The sequence below is a fragment of the Sordaria macrospora genome, chromosome 1 (genome assembly GCF_033870435.1).
Source record: "Sordaria macrospora chromosome 1, complete sequence".
Classification (NCBI taxonomy): Eukaryota; Fungi; Ascomycota; class Sordariomycetes; order Sordariales; family Sordariaceae; genus Sordaria; species Sordaria macrospora.
The window spans coordinates 9,217,885-9,232,890 of NC_089371.1; the positions used below are offsets into that span (position 1 = coordinate 9,217,885).

Below are 15,006 nucleotides of genomic sequence, written 5' to 3' on the forward strand. Positions count from 1 at the left end.
TCGTGTTGTGTCTCGCGAGGCCGTGACGCCGTCGAGAGCATCTTCTCTGCTGGTCCTTCAGGGCGCGGCCGAGGAACGTTGGAGGGCGTCAATGTGTCGTGACATTGGGGAGGAGTGGGACTATCTCGTTAACGTCTCCTCGTTGCAGTGAGGAATGCGCAGCTAGTTGGTGTGGTGGTGATATGTTGTGGTGATATGGCGTGGGCTGTTCCTAATGTTTTGGTGGGGTTGTTAGAGGGAAGAGGGAAGCTATTCCCAATGGTCCAATGCCTGCCGGCTCTCCCCTGCTTGCGGCAATTCTGCCAACTTTGACCGCCAAGATCTTCCATCGGAAATGCCCCTGCCTGCCGTTAGCGCATTTTCGTCTGTTGTCAGCGCGTCAATCCACTGAAGCTTCCACTCCAGCCTTGCATTTGCATTCCATTCAACACCAGAACATTTCATCAACTGTTAACACTTACACGTACGCTACTTGCAACAACTGTACACCTCAGCCTCGCCAACATTCCACTTGCCATTGAGACTCTATCCGACTTCTACCAGTATCAATCTATCTTATACACACCATCGCGACAAAACAGGCAGCTGATCCATTGCACCGGGCGCCACGATGAACCCCGACAGACAGGCCATGATCGCCGGCTTGGGCAAAGACCGAGGAGAGCGAGACAACAACAGACGAGACATCACGGCCCCCAGACTCGACAACAACAACCGAATCTCCAAGCCCCAGTACAAGCCCTCCTCGAAACCCATTACAGGCTCAAATAGTACCCCCGTCGGCAACAGCTCAGGTCCCGGCGGCGGCAAATACCTTACCCAGGACGAGCAGTCAGAGCAGTTCGTCGCCGACGAGGACAAGTTCGTGCTCAAGCAAGCAAAGAAGAAGGCCGACATCCGCGTCAGAGAACGTCGCGCAAAGCCTATCGACTTCCTGGCCTTCAACCTCCGCTTCATCGACACCGACCGCGATGTCTTTGACGATCACGATGACGACGTCGACATCCCCGTGCCCTCTCCCGAGCGACTCCTCCAGAGCCTGAACAACAACGAGTCCCAGCTGAAGGAGCTGGAGGAGGACATCAAGTCATACAACACCCTCGAGACAAACCGCCGCAACAAGGAGTACTGGTCAGCCCTGGCTATCCTGTGCGACGATAAGCGCAACAAGCTCAAGCCACAGGGAGCAGAAGGACGAGCCGTCAACACGGTGGCTGCGGATGTGGACAAGATCTTTGCGCCCAAGACGCTAGAGCAGCTGGAGACGTTGGAGAAGCAGATCAGGGCCAAGCTACAGTCCAACGAGCCCATCGATACCGACTACTGGGAATCCCTACTCAAGAATCTGCTGGTGTACAAGGCAAAGGCCAAGTTGAAGCAGGTGTGCTTGGAGATCAAGGCCGCCCGGGTTGAGATTCTCAAGGCTAAGGACCCCGAGAGAGCCAAGGCGTTGGAAGAAGCTGACGGTCTCCCTGATGCGGCCCTCCCCTCGACCTCGGGCTCTTCCAGGACCTTGATCCGCCCTGTCGCAGCCTCAACATCGACAGCACTTGCCGCATCCTCCAGTAGCAGCAGCAGCACCGCCCCACCCCCCGGTACCGCTCGCTTCGCCTCCACCGGCAACGAAGACTTCTCGCAAGCTACCAAGGCCCTCTACGACCGGGAAGTAGCCCGCGGCTTCCTCGAAGGCGAAGAAATCTTCACGGCTGAAGAATCCCTGACCGCAAATCCCAAGCCCGTGTGGGCCGACAAGTACCGTCCTCGCAAGCCGCGCTACTTCAACCGCGTACTCATGGGCTACGAGTGGAACAAGTACAATCAGACCCATTACGACCACGACAACCCGCCGCCCAAGGTCGTGCAGGGATACAAGTTCAACATCTTTTATCCCGACTTGATCGACAAGACCAAGGCGCCCACCTTCAAGATCATCAGGGAGGGCGGGAGACGTAGGGGGGAGAGCTTTGCGCCTGCGGGTAAGGAGGACACCTGCTTGATCAGGTTCGTGGCCGGACCGCCGTATGAGGATATTGCATTCAGGATTGTGGATAGGGAGTGGGATTATAGCGCCAAGAAGGAGAGGGGGTTCAAGAGCAGTTTTGACAAGGTAAGTCGTCCTAGGTCGTGGTCGTGGTTATGGTTAGGATTGGTGACGTTGCTGTTTAGCCGGCCGGCCGGCCGGCTGTTGGTGATGGTGACAACGTTGGTTACCATGGCTACGTTGGCCCATACCACGGCCCTCTATAACAGGCCAACGTTTTGCTCTCTTTCCTGCGTCGCAAAAGCCGCGCCACCAACAGCCGCCGGTTACCCGCGCGTATTTCCGACCTTATTGTTCTTCTGCTAACCTCGTTACCTCGCGTGTAGGGCATTCTTCAACTCCACTTTCAGTTCAAAAAGGTTGGTGATATGGTCTCCCTTGTGGTCGTACTGGCCAAGGCTAACAGTATCTGTCTACAGATTTACTACAGAAAGTAGAAAGCCCACCCAGGGCGATATTACCACCACCGCGCCTTCTGGAACGCTGGTCCATTAGTCCGGCTTGCGGCGAAGCCATCGATCGGCTGGTCTTTTTGTTGTCTGGTTTCTTGTTCGGTGCCACGTTCTATAGGTCGATATGGGGCCGTGGAAGCTGCTGCGGCCCGTCTGGCTCGATCCCTGCTCCTGGTCTTTGGGTGAACTGGGCGCATTGTCTGATTATGAAGAACGCATGAGAGAGCTTCGCAGTGCTGTGTGTGGAGGAAGAGCTGCTACACCGCCAACCGGGGACGACGGGAACGGACACGGGTGGCACACATGAGACGATTTCAAGGCTTCGTCTAGAAGGATGGAAAGGATGCCGTTCCCCGGGTACTAGACCGGGGCATCGGGGCTGGATGCCGGCAACACTCTGGTCTTCTGGGTGGGTGTCGTTGTCTTGTCTCGCGACAGTTGGGCGACACGCCAGCCATGACGGGCAAGTCCTGGTATGGAGGGATCATGGATGGAGACGGGACTGGTCCGGCTCCTCTACACCGTATGCGACGACCCGAACTTTTGGAGCATTACTAGATCCCTGGTGCGATGTGGTGTGTGTGCGACTGGATGATTCATGTTCCTTCGGACTGTCGGATTTTGCGAGAACATGAGATCGAGGTATCCGTCTCGCGTCTGTCTGTCTCTCTGTTCTGTCTGGGCACCGACGAGACAGGACGGGTGTCAGCCCATGGAACCCTGGCGACGGAGAAGTACAGAGCAGCGAGTGTCAGGCATGTCAGTCGATCAGCCGCTGCTCATCTTGCAGTCAGCCTGCCGGTCTGTCACTCCAGTCTTGTGTCAGATGGTCATGAAGGAAGGAATGTTTCGTTGTCTCGACATCTTGGAGATGACGCAGGGCAGGCACACCGCACTATCGAGACATGTTCCACAGGATGGCTACAGTTTGAGGCTTTCTCGAGGCTGGCAGAAATAACCGGGGTGGCTTTTCTTCTTCTCGGTCTTCCTCCGTGGCATGGGGATAAGTGACCTGGCCTGGAGGCTGGCCTGGCCTGCGAGGCGTCGGTCACCGTCAGGGACCATGTGGAAGCTGGCTGCTTTCGGAGTCGGCCACTCGGCCTGGTAAATGAAGCCAAGCAAGCCCCGGTTTCGATTCTCCACGCTCACATCATTTTCCTCGACACGTCCTAGAATGAAACACGTCCATGTTCTGCATACCACAAAAGATTACTATTACGAGGTCATGGCACCGTGCAAGCCGTGCAAGCCCGAAAAGAAAGCCGTGTGGAGAGACCTGATGAGATACGCACCGGACTGAGTGCGCACCGATGTGTTGTTCAGTTACTATTCTTGCGCCTCTTCCCTTGGGACCTGTTGACCTGTTGACCTCTTCTTCGACCGACTATCCATCCAGCTGTTGCGTTGCCATGGAACTCCGCCGTTTCTTCTCAAGGGCCCGTTGCGCCTGGGCTGCCCATTCAAGGCATGCCCAATGCCAGCACAGAGTGACAATGGTAGACTGGACGATCACTGATTGGGCCGTTTCAAAAAAGACCTGACCACTTAGCACCACCACGAGTGGCTGCACCTTTCCGTTAGGATCTGGTTACCGGCCAGCCAATTCTGTCCAGTCCATCTTTGTGGCATCTGCCCTCTCTTGTGTCTGGTGGTCTGCAATGGCCCCAATGGTCCTAGGACTCGCTGACGACACCGGCGTGCCGCTGGCTGGCTGGAAGCATCCTACTACCCCAGAATGATTGAGCCTCACTCTGATACGTCCAAGTCTACTGCCATGCCACATTGCTGTCGCTGTCCTAACTCATTCATGCTGCCGTTATTGACCGCTTCTACGGCTTCCCAAAGTTCCAGACAATAGCTCTTCTTCGCTTCTGCCGGTAACCTTGAGCAGCTGGCCAGTGGCAGCCAAGGCCCATTCAGTCAGAGGGAGTCAGTCACAATGCCCGACTATGATATTGTTGGAGAGCTGAACATGTTTTGTCTTCTCAAGGTCTGGTCATTTCCATTTTCCGGCTCCTGGCCCCAAACTGAAACCGTTGATTGTGTGTGTTGTGTTGTGTGTATGTGTGTGAACCAGCGTTCGCTTGAAGATTTGTTTACTAAACAACAACAACTTGAAGACAGACAAAATCTTCGGGCCCCACCTTCCTACTTCCCCTACTTCCATTACATGACTTCCCCTTCGAACAAGCCACACTTCAAACTGCATCATTGGAGGGGCAAGCATGCTTTCTGAGTGCAGTTCACTGACCGCCTGGTTTTCCTCCATTTCCGTTGCCAGCGTCGCTTTTCTTCAACGTCAAGTTACGGTGATGTGGGCTTGACACTTGCTTCGTTCGGCGTTTTTATACTGTGCAGAGGGTATCCAGGTCTTGGCTGACTGGAAAGCACCAGGCATACGGAGCAGGGGTCTCCTACCCCGGTCTTGCAATTCTGTCACTTTTCTTTTTCTTCCATCCGTCTTCCCTACCTTCCCTGCCGGCTCCGCGATGTAGGCAGTATGCGAGAATTGTTGCACACACTGCTACACTCGCATTGAAAAGAAGAAAAGGCATGCCCCGGGCATGGGTCTGTCTAGTGCTGTTTTGGCCTTGCTGTCTGTCTAGACTGGGGTTGTGATGAGCACCGAGCCCTTCTCACAGGTACTTCTCCTGGGAGGAGACTAAGGGAGGGGTGTCGATAACACGGTCGACCGAACGTACCTGAGTACCTTACACACCTTCCTCGCTTTCACCTTCATCCCCCAGAAACAAGCCACGCAGAGCTACCACCTACCTGTACCTTCCTATAGCGTCTTGTTCTTCAACTCTGCGGTTTCGTTTGTTCTACCTCCTCCACCGTAGAAAACATGCCGTGCACGCATGGCCACACCATGTACTTACACACACAGCAAGAAAAGTGGGAGCCAGGCCCCCAGGGCACAACGGCCGCACCCTCATACAAGCCAGGCATGGAAGGTATCGCAAACCCACCCGGTACTCTCTCCCTGCGCCCGCTCCCGCCGGATGTGGAGGTAGATGTCTGGTCCACCAAACAAAAGTGAACAAAAATGTGTTGACAGACCTAACCATCACTTCACTGAGAGGCAAGGCAAGGCAGTGTCCTCCCTTGGGATGTACACCCACCGCACACAGTACACACTTTGGGCCGGCCCCCCCTGCTCTGCTTGGCCTTGAGATACCCACCCCTTACTGTTAGCAGGAAGCTTCAACAACATACCCCAGATGTTGCTATACGTCCTCTGCATAGCTCCATGTCCTTGTATCGATCTTCTTTTTCCCCTGGTCCCTGGTCATCCTAGCAGATATCCAGACATAGACCTACATACCTCAACTGCCAGTCAACAGCCGCGAGGCCCAACAGTCACAACCGTTTTGCTTGATAACTGAGACATCTGGACCTCACACCTTCTTCAATATCAAATCAGTTTTTCCCCACACTTGTGAAGAAAAGCATACATATGCCAACAACCTTCGTTGTCTTGGATCACCAACACACATCAAAGCCATTCTTCTCTTCTTTCATCCTTGGCTCACAACATCAAAGCAACGAACACATCAGTAATGGACAAGAAATCAACAACAACATCATCAGTTACAATGGACTCCTCAAACTCATACATGTTGTCACCACAGGCCACCAGAAGCCAGACCAGCAGTCCGGTTGTGGGAGGCATGACTGAAGGAAAGACTCAGAACGGGACATCACTATGGAACGCTTCGGTCCGGGCGCAAACCGGGAGTGACGAGTTCGAGCACTATGCCTTCCACAGCACCGCAGGCTCCTCCTCAGCAGCACCTCATACAAGTGGTCACGGGGGACTTACACAACAGTCCATGTCCAGCCAGTCATCACCCCGCAGCTGGAGTTCACCAGACCATCACTTTCGTCCGGTTTCTGCCTCAGGTTCTGGCTCGGGCTCTTCTTCGTGGGGTTCCTACCCGGCGGAGCAGCAGTCGTCATACCCCGGGGCCGTTGCTGGCAGGCAGAACACCCCACAGATTTCATCCAAGACCCTGTCGAGAGAGAACTTGTTCCAGAGCAACAATCACCACGCCTCGACAGCAACTTCCTATCCTTCCACCGGTTCCTTCTACCACCAGTACCCCACCCATAACAGCATCTCCTCGCTTTCCCAAGAACCCAGCTACCCTCCTTCCCCTTGCAGTTCCATTCCCAACAACTTCAAGCTCGACTGCGACTCAGACATGTTCAGCACCGCCCCCGCCTCCGAGGCCGGCGATGACTTTCTAGTCAGCAGCCAATATCCTTCTTGCAACCTTCTCGGTGACAGCAGCATGAGTGGCATGAGCAGCGGCGTGTCCAGCCCAGTCTCTCCCTTGAATGCGCTTGATAGCACCCCGACTACTACCCTCCCCGGCAACAGCAAGGCCGAGCTGCCCTATGCGCAGCTTATCTACAAGGCATTCATGAGCACCCCCAACAAGGCCATGACGCTGCAGGACATCTACCAGTGGTTCCGCGAGAACACCGAGAAGGGCAATAGTGACACGAAAGGGTGGCAGAACAGCATCCGTCACAATTTGTCCATGAACCATGTGGGTTTTCCTTCTTTCTGCAATCACTTTTGACATTAGCTAACACTCGCCAGGCGTTCACCAAACGGGAGCGCAAGCCCGAAGGCAGCACCACCGCCGACGAAGACAACGCTGCTTCCACAGACGCCAACAACAGTGACAGCAAGAAGACCACTGAATGGTACCTCGAGCCTTGGGCCATCAAAGGCGGCGTCCAGTCCACCACCCGCTACCGCAAGGGCAACCACGCTTCGCGACGGGCTGCGGCGGCCTCAGCTTGCAATGCCTCCCGCCGCCACATGAAGGATGGCAAGTACGATCTCTACAGCACCGGCATGTCCACTCGCTCTTCCTCTTCGCTTGCCAACCGCAACAAGATCTCCAAGTCTGTTGGCAACCGCGGCACGCTTCGCAGCAATGGAACCGCTCCGTTGCAGATGCACTACTATGGCCACCACATGCCTCAACAACACCACTACGGAGTCAGCATGGTCACTTCCGCCCCGGAGCAGCACTACAACCCATACATGTCTCCAGTCTCAGCAAGGCCGACGGCGGTGACACACGGTCTGCCCGATATGATGTCTGCCACATGTACCTCTGCTCTCGCGGACTACTACGAATCCTACACGGATCCTGCCATCCTCGCTTCTTCGCTCGAGCAGCAACAGCAACAGCAACAGCAACAGCAGCAAGCTCAGGCCCAAAGGGAGGCGTCTGAGCCCATGTCCATTGTGGGGATCAACGAGCCCATCACTCCCGAAGCAAGCTTTGGCAGCCCTCCGCTCACCACCAGCAGTAGTAGCGCGAGTTACTATCCCAGCCCGGAGGATCATACCATGAACTTTGCCAGTGCTGCTGCTCATCACGGGCACGCCGGCTATCATCAGCCTCAAGTCTACCAGGACGATACGTCCCGGTATCCCCATCATCATCACAACGGTTGGGAACATCATGCCCAGAGCGTGGCGGTTCCGGCTACGGGGATGATGTATGGGCATTACGCATAGGCCTGACACTGGGGCACAGGACGAAGAGATGGGCGGCTTCAATGATGCTACGACTGCAGGAGGCCAAATTGTACCAATACTACCAATTTTACGATCATGAGGTTCACGACACAACTACAACACAACACAGACACAGACACAGACACAACACAAAAGGCGATACCCAAAAACTTGCTTTGGCTTTTGATTCTACTAGATTGGCGGGGCGGAGGGGTTGTTTTCCTTGCTTCTTTCTTTCTACTTTTTTTCTTCTCTTTTTTCCTTCGCGCAAAAAGAGATAGGCACTGGGTTGGTGGTTCTCACGTTGCTGCACTTGCTGCAATGATCTACAGCCAGGACAGGGTCTAGTCTAGTCTGCTCAGCCTGTCAGGGCAGGACCTGCTTGGACGGCATGGGGAAGGGGACCGACCAGCTAGGTACCAGACAAGGACAGGGGAAGGACAAACTATTCCTCCATATGTCTCCCTTCTTGGCTGGACTCTCTGCAGCTCTGCTTGCCTCTTGCCTGTCCTCCCTTCCTTTGCTTGTTGCTTGGTGGCCTAGGTGGTGGTGGGTGGGCAGCACTCAACATCAAACATCAGTTTCTTGCCACCTCACCCTTTTTTTTTTCTTTTTTTTTACCTATCTACAGTTCACTGTTCCGGCTGTCACTTCTTCCATCCATCCCATCGATGCACATATCGAGAGGGCGAAGGGCCTGGCTTGGCTAGACCGCATAGGTGGCGATGCTGAGCTGGACTGGACTTCACGATGGATGGGGCTGGACGTTCTTATTCTTCTTCTTCTTCTTCTTGTTCTCTTTGTTCCTTTTTTTTTTTTTTTTCACTTTACTTCCCGCCTTGCCTTCTGTTCATCTTTTTTGCGCTTTTACATACCGCTACTACGAGATACAAGGGGGGATGGACATGGAGTCTAGGCTGGATGCTTGCTTCGGTTGGACCGTTGGTGGTGGCGATTTGGAGTTTCTTTTTATGACAGACGGGATGATGTTTTGCCTTTCTTGCCTTGTTGCAGTTTTACGTCTTGATTTGCATCTAGTAAGCACAGCACAGCACAGCACAGCAGAAGAAGAAGAGTGGAATAGCGATGCAATTTTTTCTCACCCGGGTCTGGCACTACTTTTGAGGACAGTGATACAGGTACGCGCGCAATGGAAGGGGACTGGGAAAGAAACTGGTTCGGAACTGGGAAAAATGGGTAGAGGACAGACCGGAATAGGAACACTTGCATTAGCATGTCGAAACTACTAGGTTTTTTGACCTTTCTACCTACATGAATGGAAATGGAATATCATGGGCTTGCTTGATTGAAACAAAAAAAGATTGCATTGCATCACGGGTAAACATTAATGTGGAAGCGTATAGTTGACATGACGCGGATCTAAGGTATCTCGATTCTCGATGCTACTGTTGGTGGCTGGCTGGCTGGCTTAACAAGGCTCGTTGGCAGTTGATGAACGGACGGTCGGTTGGTAGTTGCCGGGTTTGTTGGCGCAAAAAACATAAGAGCCGGTGATCAATATCAGGGAACGGTAGGTACTATCAAGGGATGGTAGGCATGCGAATGGACATTAGGCGTTTGGTGATCTACTCGCCAACCATTCAGATTCGCAATACCACACGCCAATCTCCAGTCCAGTCAGTGCTAGTGAAGCTATTCCCAACTTACTATTTTTCGTGCCCTACCTGCCGTGGCATGCCCTGTCAAGGTGTGAAAAGCTGCGCAGCACATCGTTCGACAATGATGTCGTTAGACCGCGCGCCATCAATATCGCGGTACCGTGTTCGTAAACTAACGGAAAGCTTCCTTGCCATCCGTCAGCCATTCAGTTTAGCCATCATCAGCAATGTCCAATCTATTAACACGAATGGCCTTTTCTTTCCCGTTTCGTCTCCTCTTACACACCTTCCTCAGTGCGTGCAACTCTACTAAGTAAAGGTACCTATCTCCCTCCCATTTCCCCCACTACTGTAGGTACCTACCTCTTTCCAGTTCCCAACGGCCCCTAACATTAACGTCATCGGCCAATCATGTCCTGTCCCCTTTTACTTCGCGGTCTTCATCCCCACCATTCATCAACGAAACATCTTCATCACCAGCCCGCCAACCAACCAATGACAGCGTCACAATATCGCAAGAAAAGTAAGAAATGGCCCCCAACTTACCATAACCAACTAGCGTAGCGTAATCAGTGTACGTACCCTGACAGTAGGTTCGGCACCGGGATGACCCCCTCGTATTCCCGTCACTTCCTGCATCCGAATCGGCACGGTCACGGTCGGACAACGACTGGCTCTTCGGGCTCTGCAAAAATGTGCCAAGACACGAAGCCGGCCGAGAAAGAGCGTCAGGACAACCGCAAGACCGTCAAAAGAAGGACCCTGGTAGGGCTACTGGGCTAGAAGCGGTAATGATGTGAGACGTCTTTGGATCTTTTGGCTGTCGTTTTTCTGCGTTTTTTTTATTTTTTGAAGGCTGTGCTGGCCCCCAAGTTGGTGGTTATTGGCTGGATTTGTGGATTTGGGGGGGGGGGGGAAGTAACGATGTCTTTTGAGGTTGAGGTTGACCGTAGTGTACATAGGACACTGGCTGGGAAGTGGAAGTGCGGGCAGGCAACCTGACATTTCGTGTCATAATGGAAGTTGAGTTAGTTCACTAATCACTTACTAGTTACTGCGTACCTTGCTCTACCCTCGAGGATTTTCCCAAGTGTTTTCATCGTCATTTCTGTCATTCTTGTCTATCCATGCCATGTGCCCTGTAAATGATGGGTAGTGTCATCATCTCCATCCCTCGTCCTTGCCCGTTCTCGAGCCCGCGTGTTAGTGATAGCCAAGCCTTTTCCATCTCCAGTTCTTCTTTCCCCAGGCCGGCCGGGTTTATCACATCACTGCCTGCCTGGCGGGCGATTTCCCATGACAGTCCATTCTCCCCAAATCCCCGGTTATTGTCTCCGATCAAGTATCCGTGCCCGCCCCGATTTCCGTCCGTACCAGTTCTGCCCTATAAACAGGCCCCGGGGCCCCAAGACTACCTTACATAAACATACCTCTACTCCCATTCCGGCCTAGCACCATCTCATATAACAAGTGACAGACCTACAGATGTAGAAAAGTCCAGAACTCGCATGCACCCAGCGAGACCGAAAGAGGAAAGGTGTCTGGACTCTGGAGATGCCTGTCTCAAAAGCAGGCCACATCATACCCCAAAACATACGATTTTCTTTCAATCCTGTGTGCTGCCCCCTCAGCAACTTCAGTAACTTGAGTGCGGTAAAAGTGCTAAAAGTGCCCTGTCAAGATCCCCGAAAAGGCGCGATTGTTGCGTAGATGGGTAGTTTAGTGCACTGTGGCGCCGCTTCAAGGGGGGGAAGACGCCTCAGGCGCTCTCTGGCTGGGTTTGATGTGCGAACTAGAGGTAGGTGATCTCGAAGACTTCCCTTTTTATCCATTGTGGCTGTTCTGGATTGGGGAAGACTTCGTTCGACGTCGGACTTTGGGCCAATAGGGGGCCAGTCATTTTGTGGGGGGTATTTTGAGGTTCCCGAAGTGGTATCTTGAAGTGTGCCTGTGAAATGACATGGAGTCGCGGGGAAACTGAAGAAACATGAACATGAAGATGATGATAATGGTTGCTAGTGATGATTGATGACGAGGAGCGCAACACTCAACTTGCACGGGTTCGCTACCCCCAACCAACGAACCCCGTGAACTGACCGGACTCCACTGCTACACCACGGCGTGATCGTCTTCGCTGTAACTGCCTTTTCTGGCGTGGGTAAAGAGAGAGACACTGGAGTGAGACAGAGGTACGTCACTGAGACATTTCACCGTTACAAAATGTTCCACTCATGTAGTGTACACTACGGTCCAGTCAGGGGTTCGCTCCCACGTTCTTTACAACCAATGCCCAGAAAGGGAACAAGACAAGGATGGACGAACGAAGCGAGGAAAGAACCGAAACGGCCGGGCCGAGAAGGGAGATGCATTCGTTTCTGTCTCAGTCTCAACCCGACCGTTGAAAGTTGCTTCGTTTTGTCAACATTTCTGTCTCCGTCACCAGTTCACCTTTTCTGAGCGAAAAAAAAAAAAGAAAGAAAAAGAGTTCCGGATGGGACGTGAATGCCAACATCCTAACTGCTGGCAGTGTACATTAGCTCCTCGCCAATGCTGCACATATCCGCACCTACTGTCCACATCCGTCAATTACACCGCTCTCAAGACCGCTTCGAAAATGTGCAGAATTATGATGCACAACTCACCGTCTTTGTGAATACATCTTCACAAGTTTTCTGGGTTGACTTGCATCTTTCTCCGCGTCCATGTCTGATACCCGACGACCGACGACGCTACCAGACTGCTACCTACGCAAACCGCTGCCGACATGACTGCAAGTCGTCAAACACCAACGGTCGTGATATTCGTGATATCGCCAACATTTAGTGCACAGTCTCACTGGTATTAGGGCTCTCCGTCATTTTGGAGGTGCGGTGCGTCTACCAACCGCGTCAGTCTAGTTGCTATTTCTGGCGCGCGTGTATGTCGATAGCGTAGCGTAGTTCTTGATGCCGCGCATCTCCCATCAAATCCTTCCCGTCACCACCACCACCAAAAAGGCACGGTGCCGTTCGAAGGCTCGAAGAAATTTGATCGAAAAGAACCAATCCCGCATCACTAGCCTTCCCCCTTTGGGTCTTACTCAGTGGTCATCCGTCTGACTGCCGTTTCGACGCCCAATAGCAATGGCCATGCTGAAAAAAGAAGCGCAAATCTATTCACTGTGTTCTGAAGCCTTCAAGCCCTCTTCGAGCCCTTTTTTACACAAGGGCCCTAGAAAAGGCCTAGTCTAGCAGATGGAGGCCACGAGTGGTATGGCCCGTTGCGGCACACAAGACTGGCAGCGGCGTGGAGGTGTGGACTGTGGACGTGTGGTAACACCACAGTTGTACAACCCATTCACCAGACGGGCAGCTTCAGCCACATCTTCGGACGTATGTAACTTACCTGGTGCTGAAGAGTCTCAACAGTTTTTGTTTTCCAAATCACCAGGGTCCTTTTGCGGCGCTGCGGTATGTCGCTTGTCGCTTGCGAATGCAAAATGTGGATGTCAGTCATCCATCCATCCATTTTACATCCCAACATCCCGGCCTATTATGCTTCCGAGAAAAGCCCGTCACACCTCCACACCACTGTTTCTGTCAGTCAGTCAGTCAGTCAGTCAGGTAGTTTGTAAATGTCGTACAACCGTCCAGTGCCGAAGCTGTCATCTTCATGATGCTGTTGCCCTTGCAGGTGGCAGGGTCCATGTCCGTGGCAGGCAATTGCACACCACCACCCACCAGACCAGACCGCGCAACTCGGTCCAGAACACTACACTGTGCTGTACGCAACTCTCCAGACAGACAGCACAGATGAAGCATGTAGCGATGAACGCCTCGGCACGCAGATAAGCGATGCCCGCCAATCTCGATTGGGATCGCGCCAATGAGGGCCAATCTATTTCCAGTTGCAGCCGTCTAGAAATCGGACGATTTTGCCATTCTCGGGGCGGGGGTTGGTATCGTCTGGTAAGGCTACGATGGGTGAGGTTTGGGTACGTAGTATCATGGTTTGGTGAGGATTGCTTAAGCGAAGGAAAGAAATTGAGAAGATCCGATGACTTCAGTCCGATGGTGCTTCGGTGTCGACGGTGTTGAAGACTTCCATGTCAATGGGTAAAGGTTGCAGTAAGGATTCAAGCTTTTGCCCCGGTCTTATCCAAAGCTGCATTTTCAGGGTTCAAGCGGATTTTGCTTTGACGTGGACGAGAGAACGAGGTTGATGCAACGAGGAACAAGGTTCGCTCCTGTCCATGTCACTGAACTCTAGGCAGGTCCATGTCTGGGCAGAACCAGAAGGAGAAGTGTTGGCGATAGTCACTTCCTCCTGGCAAATGGGCATCGAGGGCAGGCAAGTGTGAAGGGGTAACAGATAGAGAGATGACCATCAGACAGAGGGCAGTGCAGTGACGACCTCCATTCTCAACACCACACTGCACCTGCTTTCCATACCTAACAATAAGCGCGCAAGCGCTGTATCAAGGCAATATCCGGTAGGCGCTTACTTCTTAATGAAGCGTCCTGTGATGTGGGTGACAGTGAGGATCTGTATCAGCTTTTGCTCTGTTCTGGGTGATGATCGTCACCGGGAAGTTTAGTTGATAGCGAACAGCTGGAGTTGACTGGCGGAGAACGGGTTGTACTGATGCCGAACGGGCTGATCCTCCGCTTTTCAGACATGGACATACCGTGCCGAAAACAACCAGGCGCCGCCTCTTGCGCGCGTCCACCCATCTTTCCACATTTCCACCACATGTGTGACCGTCACACGCCAAATCTCGATTGTGGCTCGCAGCCTGCGAGCAAACATCACTGGACGCCACAATCTCCATTTGTGAAAAAGAAAGGAAATGTGAGAGCTGAGCGATGGAGTCTACTACCTCTCTGCCAAGGCCTGTCAGGAGTGGTCAGAGGAAGGGGGGTCGGGAATCCAAGAGGGGATGCAGAATCTGAAAGCACCCAAACTGATCAATTTCACTGTGGCTTGACCAACGACCTACACTTGCAAAACGGTGCGTCGAACATCTCCCCTCCTTAAACTCATCTTCCTCCTCCTCGAACACTGTGATGCAAGCGCCAAGTCACGGCCTTAACGAGAACGAACTGTGGGAAAGTTACTATCGGCCCTCCCAAAGGTTCAGATGAACGCTATTTCGCAGCCAATAACCAACCGCCCTATCGAACACCACCGTTTCACACTTCCATATCCGAAAGCAATATGTACATAATAGCGACAATACACACCGTTCTGCTCGTCATACGGTAATTGCCGATTTACCTTTTCGTCTTCACCGCCAGCCACGCCCACGACTGGACATGGAGACACACAATACCGTTGAGGAGTCTGGTGGTGCAGAACCCCTTCTGT

General features: G+C 53.0%; 3 protein-coding genes across 3 annotated transcripts; all 3 read left to right on the plus strand.

Annotated features, from left to right (window-relative positions):
- Positions 1-125: 125 nt before the first annotated feature.
- On the plus strand, positions 126-2,478 carry SMAC4_09091 (uncharacterized protein; the record flags this gene model as incomplete). The annotated part of the gene is made up of 3 exons (XM_066090891.1): positions 126-2,107; positions 2,368-2,400; positions 2,461-2,478. Exons 1-3 carry the CDS (start codon positions 611-613, stop codon positions 2,476-2,478), a joined length of 1,548 nt encoding a protein of 515 aa, XP_065945935.1. The 5' UTR covers positions 126-610.
- A 606-nt stretch (positions 2,479-3,084) lies between these two features.
- SMAC4_13164 (uncharacterized protein) lies at positions 3,085-3,504 on the plus strand (the record flags this gene model as incomplete). Its single annotated transcript, XM_066091284.1, has 1 exon — positions 3,085-3,504. The coding sequence occupies one exon, from the start codon at positions 3,085-3,087 to the stop codon at positions 3,502-3,504; it is 420 nt and encodes a 139-aa protein (XP_065945936.1).
- A 2,137-nt stretch (positions 3,505-5,641) lies between these two features.
- SMAC4_09090 (uncharacterized protein) lies at positions 5,642-8,041 on the plus strand (the record flags this gene model as incomplete). Its single annotated transcript, XM_003343648.2, has 2 exons — positions 5,642-7,052; positions 7,106-8,041. The coding sequence occupies exons 1-2, from the start codon at positions 6,057-6,059 to the stop codon at positions 8,039-8,041; spliced, it is 1,932 nt and encodes a 643-aa protein (XP_003343696.2). The 5' UTR covers positions 5,642-6,056.
- Positions 8,042-15,006: the final 6,965 nt, after the last annotated feature.